Source organism: Bombina bombina, chromosome 1 (assembly GCF_027579735.1).
Source record: "Bombina bombina isolate aBomBom1 chromosome 1, aBomBom1.pri, whole genome shotgun sequence".
NCBI classification, from domain to species: domain Eukaryota; kingdom Metazoa; phylum Chordata; class Amphibia; order Anura; family Bombinatoridae; genus Bombina; species Bombina bombina.
Genome location: NC_069499.1, coordinates 292,975,977 through 292,991,766, shown reverse-complemented (window position 1 = coordinate 292,991,766; position 15,790 = coordinate 292,975,977). Strand labels below are relative to the sequence as shown.

Below are 15,790 nucleotides of genomic sequence, written 5' to 3'. Positions count from 1 at the left end.
AGGAGGAGTCAAAGGTTTGTAAACAGGCTTGATTCTAACCAGAGCCTGAACAAAGGCTTGAACATCTGGCACAGCTGCCAGCTTTTTGTGAAGTAACACCGACAAGGCAGAAATCTGTCCCTTCAGGGAACTTGCAGATAATCCTTTTTCCAATCCTTCTTGAAGGAAGGATAGAATCCTAGGAATCTTAACCTTGTCCCAAGGGAATCCTTTAGATTCACACCAACAGATATATTTTTTCCAAATTTTGTGGTAAATCTTTCTAGTTACAGGCTTTCTAGCCTGAACAAGAGTATCGATAACAGAATCTGAGAATCCTCGCTTCGATAAAATCAAGCGTTCAATCTCCAAGCAGTCAGCTGGAGTGAAACCAGATTCGGATGTTCGAACGGACCCTGAACAAGAAGGTCTCGTCTCAAAGGTAGCTTCCAAGGTGGAGCCGATGACATATTCACCAGATCTGCATACCAAGTCCTGCGTGGCCACGCAGGAGCTATCAAGATCACCGACGCCCTCTCCTGATTGATCCTGGCTACCAGCCTGGGGATGAGAGGAAATGGCGGGAACACATAAGCTAGTTTGAAGGTCCAAGGTGCTACTAGTGCATCCACTAGAGCCGCCTTGGGATCCCTGGATCTGGCCCCGTAGCAAGGAACTTTGAAGTTCTGACGAGAGGCCATCAGATCCATGTCTGGAATGCCCCACAGGTGAGTGACTTGGGCAAAGATTTCCGGATGGAGTTCCCACTCCCCCGGATGCAATGTCTGACGACTCAGAAAATCCGCTTCCCAATTTTCCACTCCTGGGATGTGGATAGCAGACAGGTGGCAGGAGTGAGACTCCGCCCATAGAATGATTTTGGTCACTTCTTCCATCGCTAGGGAACTCCTTGTTCCCCCCTGATGGTTGATGTACGCAACAGTTGTCATGTTGTCTGATTGAAACCGTATGAACTTGGTCCTCGCTAGCTGAGGCCAGGCCTTGAGAGCATTGAATATCGCTCTCAGTTCCAGAATATTTATCGGTAGAAGAGATTCTTCCCGAGACCAAAGACCCTGAGCTTTCAGGGATCCCCAGACCGCGCCCCAGCCCATCAGACTGGCGTCGGTCGTGACAATGACCCACTCTGGTCTGCGGAATGTCATCCCTTGTGACAGGTTGTCCAGGGACAGCCACCAACGGAGTGAGTCTCTGGTCCTCTGATTTACTTGTATCTTCGGAGACAAGTCTGTATAGTCCCCATTCCACTGACTGAGCATGCACAGTTGTAATGGTCTTAGATGAATGCGCGCAAAAGGAACTATGTCCATTGCCGCTACCATCAACCCGATCACTTCCATGCACTGAGCTATGGAAGGAAGAGGAACGGAATGAAGTATCCGACAAGAGTCTAGAAGTTTTGTTTTTCTGACCTCTGTCAGAAAAATCCTCATTTCTAAGGAGTCTATAATTGTTCCCAAGAAGGGAACCCTTGTTGACGGGGATAGAGAACTCTTTTCCACGTTCACTTTCCATCCGTGAGATCTGAGAAAGGCCAGGACGATGTCCGTGTGAGCCTTTGCTTGAGGAAAGGACGACGCTTGAATCAGAATGTCGTCCAAGTAAGGTACTACCGCAACACCCCTTGGTCGTAGCACAGCTAGAAGGGACCCTAGTACCTTTGTGAAAATCCTTGGAGCAGTGGCTAATCCGAAAGGAAGCGCCACGAACTGGTAATGTTTGTCCAGGAATGCGAACCTTAGGAACCGATGATGTTCCTTGTGGATAGGAATATGTAGATACGCATCCTTTAAATCCACCGTGGTCATGAATTGACCTTCCTGGATGGAAGGAAGAATAGTTCGAATGGTTTCCATCTTGAACGATGGAACCTTGAGAAACTTGTTTAAGATCTTGAGATCTAAGATTGGTCTGAACGTTCCCTCTTTTTTGGGAACTATGAACAGATTGGAGTAGAACCCCATCCCTTGTTCTCTTAATGGAACTGGATGAATCACTCCCATTTTTAACAGATCTTCTACACAATGTAAGAACGCCTGTCTTTTTATGTGGTCTGAAGACAACTGAGACCTGTGGAACCTCCCCCTTGGGGGAAGTCCCTTGAATTCCAGAAGATAACCTTGGGAGACTATTTCTAGCGCCCAAGGATCCAGAACATCTCTTGCCCAAGCCTGAGCGAAGAGAGAGAGTCTGCCCCCCACCAGATCCGGTCCCGGATCGGGGGCCAACATTTCATGCTGTCTTGGTAGCAGTGGCAGGTTTCTTGGCCTGCTTTCCCTTGTTCCAGCCTTGCATTGGTCTCCAAGCTGGCTTGGCTTGAGAAGTATTACCCTCTTGCTTAGAGGACGTAGCACTTTGGGCTGGTCCGTTTTTACGAAAGGGACGAAAATTAGGTCTATTTTTTGCCTTGAAAGGCCGATCCTGAGGAAGGGCGTGGCCCTTACCCCCAGTGATATCAGAGATAATCTCTTTCAAGTCAGGGCCAAACAGCGTTTTCCCCTTGAAAGGAATGTTAAGTAGCTTGTTCTTGGAAGACGCATCAGCCGACCAAGATTTCAACCAAAGCGCTCTGCGCGCCACAATAGCAAACCCAGAATTCTTAGCCGCTAACCTAGCCAATTGCAAAGTGGCGTCTAGGGTGAAAGAATTAGCCAATTTGAGAGCATTAATTCTGTCCATAATCTCCTCATAAGGAGGAGAATCACTATCGAGCGTCTTTATCAGCTCATCGAACCAGAAACATGCGGCTGTAGCGACAGGGACAATGCATGAAATTGGTTGTAGAAGGTAACCCTGCTGAACAAACATCTTTTTAAGCAAACCTTCTAATTTTTTATCCATAGGATCTTTGAAAGCACAACTATCCTCTATGGGTATAGTGGTGCGTTTGTTTAAAGTGGAAACCGCTCCCTCGACCTTGGGGACTGTCTGCCATAAGTCCTTTCTGGGGTCGACCATAGGAAACAATTTTTTAAATATGGGGGGAGGGACGAAAGGAATACCGGGCCTTTCCCATTCTTTATTAACAATGTCCGCCACCCGCTTGGGTATAGGAAAAGCTTCTGGGAGCCCCGGCACCTCTAGGAACTTGTCCATTTTACATAGTTTCTCTGGGATGACCAACTTTTCACAATCATCCAGAGTGGATAATACCTCCTTAAGCAGAATGCGGAGATGTTCCAACTTAAATTTAAATGCAATCACATCAGGTTCAGCCTGTTGAGAAATATTCCCTGAATCAGTAATTTCTCCCTCAGACAAAACCTCCCTGGCCCCATCAGACTGGGTTAGGGGCCCTTCAGAGATATTAATATCAGCGTCGTCATGCTCTTCAGTATCTAAAACAGAGCAGCCACGCTTACGCTGACAAGGGTTCATTTTGGCTAAAATGTTTTTGACAGAATTATCCATTACAGCCGTTAATTGTTGCATAGTAAGGAGTATTGGCGCGCTAGATGTACTAGGGGCCTCCTGAGTGGGCAAGACTCGTGTAGACGAAGGAGGGAATGATGCAGTACCATGCTTACTCCCCTCACTTGAGGAATCATCTTGGGCATCATTGTCATTATCACATAAATCACATTTATTTAAATGAATAGGAATTCTGGCTTCCCCACATTCAGAACACAGTCTATCTGGTAGTTCAGACATGTTAAACAGGCATAAACTTAATAACAAAGTACAAAAACGTTTTAAAATAAAACCGTTACTGTCACTTTAAATTTTAAACTGAACACACTTTATTACTGCAATTGCGAAAAAACATGAAGGAATTGTTCAAAATTCACCAAATTTTCACCACAGTGTCTTAAAGCCTTAAAAGTATTGCACACCAAATTTGGAAGCTTTAACCCTTAAAATAACGGAACCGGAGCCGTTTTAAACTTTAACCCCTTTACAGTCCCTGGTATCTGCTTTGCTGAGACCCAACCAAGCCCAAAGGGGAATACGATACCAAATGACGCCTTCAGAAAGTCTTTTCTAAGTATCAGAGCTCCTCTCACATGCGACTGCATGCCATGCCTCTCAAAAACAAGTGCGCCACACCGGCGCGAAAATGAGGCTCTGCTTAAGCTTTGGGAAAGCCCCTAAGGAATAAGGTGTCTAATACAGTGCCTGCCGATATTATTATATCAAAAATACCCAGATAAAATGATTCCTCAAGGCTAAATATGTGTTAATAATGAATCGATTTAGCCCAGAAACAGTCTACAGTCTTAATAAGCCCTTGTGAAGCCCTTATTTATGATCGTAATAAACATGGCTTACCGGATCCCATAGGGAAAATGACAGCTTCCAGCATTACATCGTCTTGTTAGAATGTGTCATACCTCAAGCAGCAAGAGACTGCACACTGTTCCCCCAACTGAAGTTAATTGCTCTCAACAGTCCTGTGTGGAACAGCCATGGATTTTAGTTACGGTTGCTAAAATCATTTTCCTCATACAAACAGAAATCTTCATCTCTTTTCTGTTTCTGAGTAAATAGTACATACCAGCACTATTTCAAAATAACAAACTCTTGATTGAATAATAAAAACTACAGTTAAACACTAAAAAACTCTAAGCCATCTCCGTGGAGATGTTGCCTGTACAACGGCAAAGAGAATGACTGAGGTAGGCGGAGCCTGGGAGGGATCATGTGACCAGCTTTGCTGGGCTCTTTGCCATTTCCTGTTGGGGAAGAGAATATCCCACAAGTAAGGATGACGCCGTGGACCGGACACACCTATGTTGGAGAAAACTAATTGGGACTCAGGAAATGTCATTAAGGACTAGGCACCAAAACCCCTACCATGTTTTGTCATTTAGAAATACTTTATTACCATTTTTTCTAATCTGTCTCTTTATTATGAAAGTAATCAGTCATACTCCAATAGAAATCAAATGTTACTCTAGATACATACAATCCATGAAAAATATCAGAGCATTTTTATTGTCATCCAGCACAAAAAAAAAGTTTTTTTTACTATTGCCAACTTTAATAAAGACAGAGAGGGAAAATGGTTTTATAGGCACATTAATAAGGTATTAATGCAGAACTCACAAAATAGTAATATAAAAATATTATGCATTAAATATTGTATCAGAGTTCCACATAAGGAAAATCCTTTAAGGAACTTGGAATGTTGCTAACTGGGTGTAATCAACCAGTGCTTTACTTTATTTTGGAGTCTGGCTCAGTGTCCCTCTTGGCATCTGAAACAATACAAATCTGCACATGTAACACACATATATCAGGAAAGATAAGCACATTCTTACTGAATTAAAAAGAAGAAGTTATAAGCTTCAGACTGACCACCTTTGGCAGAGATTAAAATATTTTGTGGCAGTTGGAGTGGTATAATACAGATTAACAGGATGGTCTACACTGTGAGGATACAAGCAGTTTAAAGATACTATAGTTCTAAGATAAAGAGTGGTAAAAAAATCAATTAAAGGATATTACTTCCAATAAAAAGAAACTTTCAATGTCAATAGGAATCACCACATGAAAGCTTGGTAGGTGGCTTACCTCACAGAAAAACTAACATTTTCGTGGAAAAGATGTACAAAGGTTAGATGAACATATGCATATTACATATATGCTCATGATTTTTTTTTTTGTCTTTTAAAGGGTTTAATTATAATAGTCGGGTTTGAAAGTACAGTAGTTTAAAACTAGCGGGGATACTTATAACCATTTGAAATAACCCGCTGTGATATGATCTTTAGAGTTCCTGTGAATTTAAGGGACATCTAAAAGTAGATAAAAAAAAAAAAAAAAAGGATATGTTTTAAGAACAAACCATCGACTCCTGCATTCTCCACTGCCCAACAAAGACACATTCTTGTGCATTATGACTATACTGCAGCAATGCTTGCAACCAGTTTAAAGAGAATACAAGAGCTGCATGGCAACACACATTTAGAAGAGTCAGAATAGTTACAAACGGACATTCTTTAAAGTTTAAAAATGCATCTTTTAAATGCCCCTTAAATTCATAGGGACTAGAATGTCCCTTTATGTATACATTTGTGGCGCACACACACACAATGATTAAAGGGACAGTCAAGTCCAAAAAAAACTTTAATGATTTAAATAGGGCATGTAATTTTAAACAACTTCCCAATTTACTTTTATAACCAATTTTGCTTTGTGCTCTTGGTATTCTTAGTTGAAAGCTAAACCTAGGAGGTTCATATGCTAATTTCTTAGACCTTGAAGACTGCCTCTACTCTGAATGCATTTTGCCCACTAGAGGACATTAGTTCATATGTTTCATATAGATAATATTGAGCTCATGCACGTGAAGTGACATAGGAGTGAGCACTGATTGGCTAAAATGCAAATCTGTCAAAATAACTGAAATAAGGGGGCAGTTTGCAGAGGTAAAGATACAATGTAATTACAGAGGTAAAACGTGTATTATTATAACTGTTGGTTATGCAAAACTGGGGAATAAGTAATAAAGGGATTATCTATTTTTTAAACAACAAAAATTCTGGTGTTGACTGTCCCTTTAATAATGAGATATATTTCAAATGGCATCATACAGATCACAGTCAGAAATAATTTCTGCTGCATAGTGTGCAAGATATTTCTATTTGGCTGCTTGAGATAGCATTAACAGTCCCTAATTAGCATATGTTGTATTTTCTTTAGCTTCTATATAATAGACCCCATAACTCAAGTAAAGGCTTAACTGGATTTTTAATTATACTTTGTATATACAGCCTTACAATCTCATCTGTCAGTGTCAGATAGAAAAAAAAAAATACAATATACATATAAAGTTGGCACTTTTCTACTTTCCATTCCTTTCTTACTGAATAATGATCAATGAAGTACCAATACATTTTATTATTTTATCAGAAGTGGGGGTGGGGATTACTTAATCGTTTTATGTTAAAATTGGCACTTACTACCCTAATCCAACAAACTTGAAAGCAATCAATACCAGGCCAGGTCTATGCTTTTTAAAGGAAAAACGCTAACATTTCCTTTAAAGGGACATTAAACACTTTAAGATGGTAATATAAAATGATAAATTACATATATAAAAAGAAGTCTGCAATATACTGTCTTTTTCCCCCCACGTTTCCTGTAATTCCATTCTGATATTGTGAGCTTTTCAGTTCCTGTTATAAATGGAAGTGGCACAGTCATTGGCTGCACACTCTAGTGACTTATTTATAACTGTCCGTAATTGGCCACAGCAGAGAAGGTAACCTAAGTTACAACATGGCAGCTCCCGTTGTTTTCTAGACATTAAAACTGTACACTTATTTTGTCAATATTTAAATAGCTAATGAAACTAAAAAAATCCATCTATATGTTATTCTCAGACTAATCTTTTCTTTGGATGCATCATTTTATCTAGCATTTATTTAGTGTTTAATGTCCCTTTAAGAAACGTATCTGTTAATGAGCTTAAAAAATATCCTCCGCTGTTCCCTTCAAAACCATTTCCTTCCAGCTAACCATTAACATCTAACAAAACAGTTACAAATCCATCCTTATGAGAAACAGTAAGGAGATGAAGAGTTCCTTGGCTTATTCTGGGGGACTCAGTTCATGGTGTCAATTATGTATAGTGATTGCTTAATGCATTAACAAAACGCAAATAATTCTGTTGGCCGAGCATTGGAACAGTGTACTTCTGTCTGCATACATCATTCCCTTGCAGCTCTATATTAAACGCAAAGTTATATGTGCTTCTTGATTCTGGCACTTCATAGTGGATGTGTAGCCTCTCATCACATCTTACTGAAGCACTCCTTTGCATTTGTCCACACTTGGATCCCCTGAAAAAAAAAAGTAGGTTAAAATTTACAAGTTTGTAAATAAGCAACAGCATGATTCTGTTCACTACATTTATCCTGGCTCACCCTAAAAACATTCCCCAGTGAAAAATAAAAATAAAGAAATAACCGTGTACATAGAACAAGAACACATACAGTCATATTAAGAAAAACAGAATTTATGCTTACCTGATAAATTACTTTCTCCAACTGTGTGTCCGCTCCACGGTGTCATCCTTACTTGTGGGAATATCTTTTCCCCAACAGGAAATGGCAAAGAGTCCCAGCAAAGCTGGCCATATAGTCCCTCCTAGGCTCCGCCCACCCCAGTCATTCGACCGACGGACAGGAGGAAAAATATAGGAGAAACCATATGGTACCGTGGTGACTGTAGTTAGAGAAAATAATTAATCAGACCTGATTAAAAAACCAGGGTGGGCCGTGGACCGGACACACCGTTGGAGAAAGTAATTTATCAGGTAAGCATAAATTCTGTTTTCTCCAAAATTGGTGTGTCCGGTCCACGGCGTCATCCTTACTTGTGGGAACCAATACCAAAGCTTTAGGACACGGATGAAGGGAGGGAGCAAATCAGGTTACCTAAACGGAAGGCACCACGGCTTGCAAAACCTTTCTCCCAAAAATAGCCTCCGAAGAAGCAAAAGTATCAAATTTGTAAAATTTGGCAAAAGTGTGCAGTGAAGACCAAGTCGCTGCCTTACATATCTGGTCAACAGAAGCCTCGTTCTTGAAGGCCCATGTGGAAGCCACAGCCCTAGTGGAGTGAGCTGTGATTCTTTCAGGAGGCTGCCGTCCGGCAGTCTCATAAGCCAATCGGATGATGCTTTTAAGCCAAAAGGAAAGAGAGGTAGAAGTTGCTTTTTGACCTCTCCTTTTACCAGAATAGACAACAAACAAAGAAGATGTTTGTCTGAAATCTTTTGTAGCCTCTAAATAGAATTTTAGAGCACGGACTACGTCCAAATTGTGTAACAAACGTTCCTTCTTTGAAACTGGATTCGGACATAAAGAAGGTACAACTATCTCCTGGTTAATATTCTTGTTAGAAACAACCTTTGGAAGAAAACCAGGCTTAGTACACAAAACCACCTTATCTGCATGGAACACCAGATAGGGCGGAGAACACTGCAGAGCAGATAACTCTGAAACTCTTCTAGCAGAAGAAATAGCAACCAAAAACAAAACTTTCCAAGATAGTAACTTAATATCTATGGAATGTAAAGGTTCAAACGGAACCCCTTGAAGAACTGAAAGAACTAGATTTAGACTCCAGGGAGGAGTCAAAGGTCTGTAAACAGGCTTGATCCTAACCAGAGCCTGAACAAATGCTTGAACATCTGGCACAGCTGCCAGTCTTTTGTGTAGTAAGACAGATAAAGCAGAGATCTGTCCCTTTAGAGAACTTGCAGATAATCCTTTCTCCAAACCTTGTAGAAAGGAGAGAATCTTAGGAATTTTTAATCTTATTCCATGGGAATCCTTTGGATTCACACCAACAGATATATCTTTTCCATATTTTATGGTAAATCTTTCTAGTTACTGGTTTTCTGGCCTGAACCAGGAGTATCTATCACAGAATCTGAAAACCCACGCTTTGATAGAATCAAGCGTTCAATCTCCAAGCCGTCAGCTGGAGGGAGACCAGATTTGGATGTTCGAATGGACCCTGAACAAGAAGGTCCTGTCTCAAAGGTAGCTTCTATGGTGGAACCGATGACATATTCACCAGGTCTGCATTCCAAGTCCTGCATGGCCACGCAGGAGCTATCAAGATCACCGAGGCCCTCTCCTGTTTGATCCTGGCTACCAGCCTGGGAATGAGAGGAAACGGTGGAAATACATAAGCTAGGTTGAAGGTCCAAGGTGCTACTAGTGCATCTACTAGAGTCGCCTTGGGATCCCTGGATCTGGACCCGTAGCAAGGAACCTTGAAGTTCTGACGAGACGCCATCAGATCCATGTCTGGAATGCCCCATAATTGAGTTAGTTGGGCAAAGATCTCCGGGTGGAGTTCCCACTCCCCCGGATGGAATGTCTGACGACTCAGATAATCCGCTTCCCAGTTTTCCACACCTGGGATGTGGATCGCAGAAAGGTGGCAGGAGTGATCCTCCGCCCATTGAATTATTTTGGTCACTTCTTTCATCGCCAGGGAACTCCTTGTTCCCCCCTGATGATTGATATACGCAACGGTCGTCATGTTGTCTGATTGGAATCTTATGAATCTGGCCTTTGCTAGCTGAGGCCAAGCCCTGAGAGCATTGAAGATCGCTCTTAGTTCCAGAATGTTTATCGGGAGAAGAGACTCTTCCCGAGACCATAGTCCCTGAGCTTTCAGGGATTCCCAGACCGCGCCCCAGCCCACTAGACTGGCGTCGGTCGTGACAATGACCCACTCTGGTCTGTGGAAGCTCATTCCCTGAGATAGATGGTCCAGGGTCAGCCACCAACGGAGTGAATCTCTGGTCTTCTGATCTACTTGAATCATTGGAGACAAGTCTGTATAGTCCCCATTCCACTGTTTGAGCATGCACAGTTGTAATGGTCTTAGAGGAATTCGTGCAAAAGGAACTATGTCCATTGCTGCAACCATCAACCCTACTACTTCCATGCACTGCGCTATGGAAGGACGTGGAACAGAATGAAGAACTTGACAAGTGCTTAGAAGTTTTGACTTTCTGACCTCTGTCAGAAAAATCCTCATTTCTAAGGAATCTATTATTGTTCCCAAGAAGGGAACTCTTGTTGACGGAGACAGAGAACTTTTTTCTATGTTCACCTTCCATCCGTGTGATCTGAGAAAGGCCAGAACGATGTCTGTATGAGCCTTTGCTTTTGACAGGGACGACGCTTGTATTAGAATGTCGTCCAAGTAAGGTACTACTGCAATGCCCCTCGGTCTTAGAACCGCTAGATGGGACCCTAGTACCTTTGTGAAAATCCTTGGAGCAGTGGCTAACCCGAATGGGAGGGCCACAAACTGGTAATGTTTGTCCAGAAAGGCGAACCTTAGGAACTGATGATGTTCTTTGTGGATAGGAATATGTAGGTACGCATCCTTTAGATCCACGGTAGTCATAAATTGACCTTCCTGGATAGTGGGTAGAATCGTTCGAATGGTTTCCATCTTGAACGATGGTACCCTGAGAAATTTGTTTAGGATCTTCAAGTCCAAAATTGGTCTGAAAGTTCCCTCTTTTTTGGGAACTACGAACAGATTGGAATAAAATCCCATTCCTTGTTCCTTTATTGGAACTGGGTGTATCACTCCCATCTTTAACAGGTCTTCTACACAATGTAAGAACGCCTGTCTCTTTATTTGGTTTAAGGATAAGTGAGACATGTGGAACCTTCCCCTTGGGGGTAGTTCCCTGAATTCCAGAAGATAACCCTGAGAAACTATTTCTAGTGCCCAGGGATCCTGAACATCTCTTGCCCAAGCCTGAGCAAAGAGAGAGAGTCTGCCCCCTACTAGATCCGGTCCCGGATCGGGGGCTACTCCTTCATGCTGTTTTGTTAGCAGCAGCAGGCTTCTTGGCCTGCTTACCCTTGTTCCAGCCTTGCATCGGTTTCCAGGCTGGTTTGGGTTGTGAGGCATTACCCTCTTGCTTAGAGGATGCAGAATAAGAGGCCGGTCCGTTCCTGAAATTGCGAAAGGAACGAAAATTGGACTTATTCTTGGCCTTGAAAGGCCTATCTTGTGGAAGGGCGTGGCCCTTTCCCCCAGTGATGTCTGAGATAATCTCTTTCAATTCTGGTCCAAATAGAGTTTTACCTTTGAAAGGGATGTTAAGCAATTTTGTCTTGGATGACACATCCGCTGACCAAGACTTTAGCCAAAGCGCTCTGCGCGCCACGATTGCAAACCCTGAATTTTTCGGCGCTAATCTAGCTAATTGCAAAGCGGCATCTAAAATAAAAGAGTTAGCCAACTTAAGTGCGTGAACTCTGTCCATAACCTCCTCATATGGAGTCTCTCTACTGAGCGACTTTTCTAGTTCCTCGAACCAGAACCACGCTGCTGTAGTGACAGGAACAATGCACGAAATGGGTTGTAGAAGGTAACCTTGCTGTACAAAAATCTTTTTAAGCAAACCCTCCAATTTTTTATCCATAGGATCTTTGAAAGCACAACTATCCTCGATAGGAATAGTAGTGCGCTTGTTTAGAGTAGAAACTGCCCCCTCGACCTTAGGGACTGTCTGCCATAAGTCCTTTTTGGGGTCGACCATAGGAAATAATTTCTTAAATATAGGGGGGGGGGAACAAAAGGTATGCCGGGCTTTTCCCACTCCTTATTCACTATGTCCGCATAGGGAAAGCGTCGGGGTGCACCGGAACCTCTAGGAACTTGTCCATCTTGCATAATTTCTCTGGAATGACCAAGTTGTCACAATCATCCAGAGTAGATAACACCTCCTTAAGCAGTGCGCGGAGATGTTCTAATTTAAATTTAAATGTCACAACATCAGGTTCAGCTTGTTGAGAAATTTTTCCTGAATCTGAAATTTCCCCATCTGACAAAACCTCCCTCATGGCCACTTCAGATTGGTGTGAGGGTATGACAGAACAATTATCAGCGCCCTCCTGCTCTTCAGTGTTTAAAACAGAGCAATCACGCTTTCTCTGATATGTAGGCATTTTGGATAAAATATTTGCTATGGAGTTATCCATTACAGCCGTCAATTGTTGCATGGTAATAAGCATTGGCTCGCTAGATGTACTAGGGGCCTCCTGTGTGGGCAAAACTGGTGTAGACACAGTAGGAGATGATGTAGTATCATGTTTACTCCCCTCATCTGAGGAATCATCTTGGGCAATTTCATTATCTGTGGAAGTACTGTCCTTACTTTGTTTGGACGCTATGGCACAATTATCACACCAATTTTTAATGGGGAGACACATTGGCTTTCATACATATAGAACATAGCTTATCCGAAGGCACAGACATGTTAAACAGGCTTAAACTTGTCAATAAAGCACAAAAAACGTTTTAAAACAAAACCGTTACTGTCTCTTTAAATTTTAAACAGAAAACACTTTATTACTGAATATGTGAAAAAGTATGAAGGAATTGTTCAAAAATTACCACAGTGTCTTAAAGCATTAAGAGTATTGCACACCAATTTTCAGAGCTTTAACCCTTAAAATAACGGAACCGGAGCCGTTTACAAATTTAACCCCTATACAGTCCCAGCTATAGCCTTTGCTGTGACCTAACCAAGCCCAGAGGGGAATATGATACCAAGTGACGCCTTCTAGAAACTTTTCCAGCTACTTTCAGATCCTCACACATGCATCTGCATGTCTTGCTCTCAAAAAAAAAAACTGCGCAGTAATGGCGCGAAAAACATAATTTATGCTTACCTGATAAATTCCTTTCTCCTGTAGTGTAGTCAGTCCACGGGTCATCCATTACTTATGGGATATTAACTCCTCCCCAACAGGAAGTGCAAGAGGATCACCCAAGCAGAACTGCTATATAGCTCCTCCCCTCTACGTCATACCCAGTCATTCGACCGAAACCAAACGAGAAAGGAGAAACTATAGGGTGCAGTGGTGACTGGAATTTAATTTAAATTTAAAACCTGCCATAAAAAACAGGGCGGGCCGTGGACTGACTACACTACAGGAGAAAGGAATTTATCAGGTAAGCATAAATTATGTTTTCTCCTGTTAAGTGTAGTCAGTCCACGGGTCATCCATTACTTATGGGATACCAATACCAAAGCTAGAAGTACACGGATGACGGGAGGGAAAGGCAGGATCTTTACACAGAAGGAACCACTGCCTGAAGAACCTTTCTCCCAAAAACAGCCTCAGAAGAAGCAAAAGTGTCAAATTTGTAAAATTTGGAAAAAGTATGCAGAGAAGACCAAGTTGCAGCCTTGCAAATCTGTTCAACAGAGGCCTCATTCTTAAAGGCCCACGTGGAAGCCACAGCTCTCGTAGAATGAGCTGTAATTCTTTCAGGAGGCTGCTGTCCAGCAGTCTCATAGGCTAAACGTATTATGCTACGAAGCCAAAAAGAGAGAGAGGTAGCAGATGCTTTTTGACCTCTCCTCTGACCAGAATAAACTACAAACAGGGAAGATGTTTGGCGAAAATCTTTAGTTGCCTGTAAATAAAATTTCAAGGCACGGACTACGTCTAGATTGTGTACAAGTCGTTCCTTCTTTGAAGAAGGGTTAGGGCACAATGATGGAACAACAATCTCTTGATTGATATTCTTGTTAGTGACTACCTTAGGTAAGAACCCAGGTTTAGTACGCAGAACTACCTTGTCTGAATGAAAAATCAGATAAGGAGAATCACAATGTAAAGCCGATAACTCAGAGACTCTACGAGCCGAGGAAATAGCCATTAGAAACAGAACTTTCCAAGATAACAGCTTGATATCAATGGAATGAAGGGGTTCAAACGGAACACCCTGTAAAACATTAAGAACTAAGTTTAAGCTCCACGGTGGAGCAACAGACTTAAACACAGGCTTAATCCTGGCCAAAGCCTGACAAAAAGCCTGAACGTCTGGAACTTCTGACAGACGTTTGTGTAAAAGGATGGACAGAGCTGAGATCTGTCCCTTTAAAGAACTTGCAGATAAACCCTTTTCTAAACCTTCTTGTAGAAAAGACAATATCCTAGGAATCCTAACCTTACTCCATGAGTAACTCTTGGATTCGCACCAGTGTAAATATTTACGCCATATTTTATGGTAAATTTTCCTGGTAACAGGTTTCCTAGCCTGTATTAAGGTGTCAATTACTGACTCCGAAAATCCACGCTTTGATAAAATCAAGCGTTCAATCTCCATGCAGTCAGCTTCAGAGAAATTAGATTTTGATGTTTGAAAGGACCTTGAATTAGAAGGTCCTGTCTCAGAGGCAGAGACCAAGGTGGACAGGATGACATGTCCACTAGATCTGCATACCAGGTCCTGCGTGGCCACGCAGGCGCTATTAGAATCACCGATGCTTTCTCCTGTTTGATCCTGGCAATCAAACGAGGAAGCATCGGGAAGGGTGGAAACACATAAGCCACCTTGAAGGTCCAAGGTGCTGTCAAAGCATCTATCAGGACCGCTCCCGGGTCCCTGGACCTGGACCCGTAACAAGGAAGCTTGGCGTTCTGGCGAGACGCCATGAGATCCATATCTGGTTTGCCCCAACGTCGAAGTATTTGGGCAAAGACCTCCGGATGAAGTTCCCACTCCCCCGGATGAAAAGTCTGGTGACTTAGGAAATCCGCCTCCCAGTTCTCCACGCCTGGGATGTGGATCGCTGACAGGTGGCAAGAGTGAGACTCTGCCCAGCGAATTATCTTTGATACTTCCATCATCGCTAGGGAACTTCTTGTCCCTCCCTGATGGTTGATGTAAGCCACAGTCGTGATGTTGTCCGACTGAAACCTGATGAACCTCAGAGTTGCTAACTGAGGCCAAGCCAGAAGGGCATTGAGAACTGCTCTCAATTCCAGAATGTTTATTGGAAGGAGACTCTCCTCCTGAGTCCATGATCCCTGAGCCTTCAGGGAATTCCAGACAGCGCCCCAACCTAGTAGGCTGGCGTCTGTTGTTACAATTGTCCAGTCTGGCCTGCTGAAGGGCATCCCCCTGGACAGATGTGGCCGAGAAAGCCACCATAGAAGAGAATCTCTGGTCTCTTGATCCAGATTCAGCATAGGGGACAAATCTGAGTAATCCCCATTCCACTGACTTAGCATGCACAATTGCAGCGGTCTGAGATGCAGGCGTGCAAAAGGTACTATGTCCATTGCCGCTACCATTAAGCCGATTACCTCCATGCATTGAGCCACTGACGGGTGTTGAATGGAATGAAGGACACGGCAAGCATTTAGAAGTTTTGTTAACCTGTCCTCTGTCAGGTAAATTTTCATTTCTACAGAATCTATAAGAGTCCCCAAGAAGGGAACTCTTGTGAGTGGCAATAGAGAACTCTTTTCTACGTTCACCTTCCACCCATGCG

General features: G+C 42.6%; 1 protein-coding gene across 2 annotated transcripts in view; it reads right to left on the bottom strand.

Annotated features, from left to right (window-relative positions):
• Positions 1-4,908: 4,908 nt before the first annotated feature.
• SNX4 (sorting nexin 4) overlaps positions 4,909-15,790 on the bottom strand; it is a 327,445-nt gene continuing 316,563 nt past the window's right edge. The window contains exon 13 of one of the 2 annotated variants that reach the window (XM_053698049.1): positions 4,909-7,787. In XM_053698049.1, coding sequence (XP_053554024.1) covers positions 7,568-7,787 — 220 coding nt within the window. In that variant the 3' untranslated portion in view covers positions 4,909-7,567. The remainder of the gene's footprint in view (positions 7,788-15,790) is intronic. The other variant, XM_053698050.1, reaches the window with a different exon arrangement.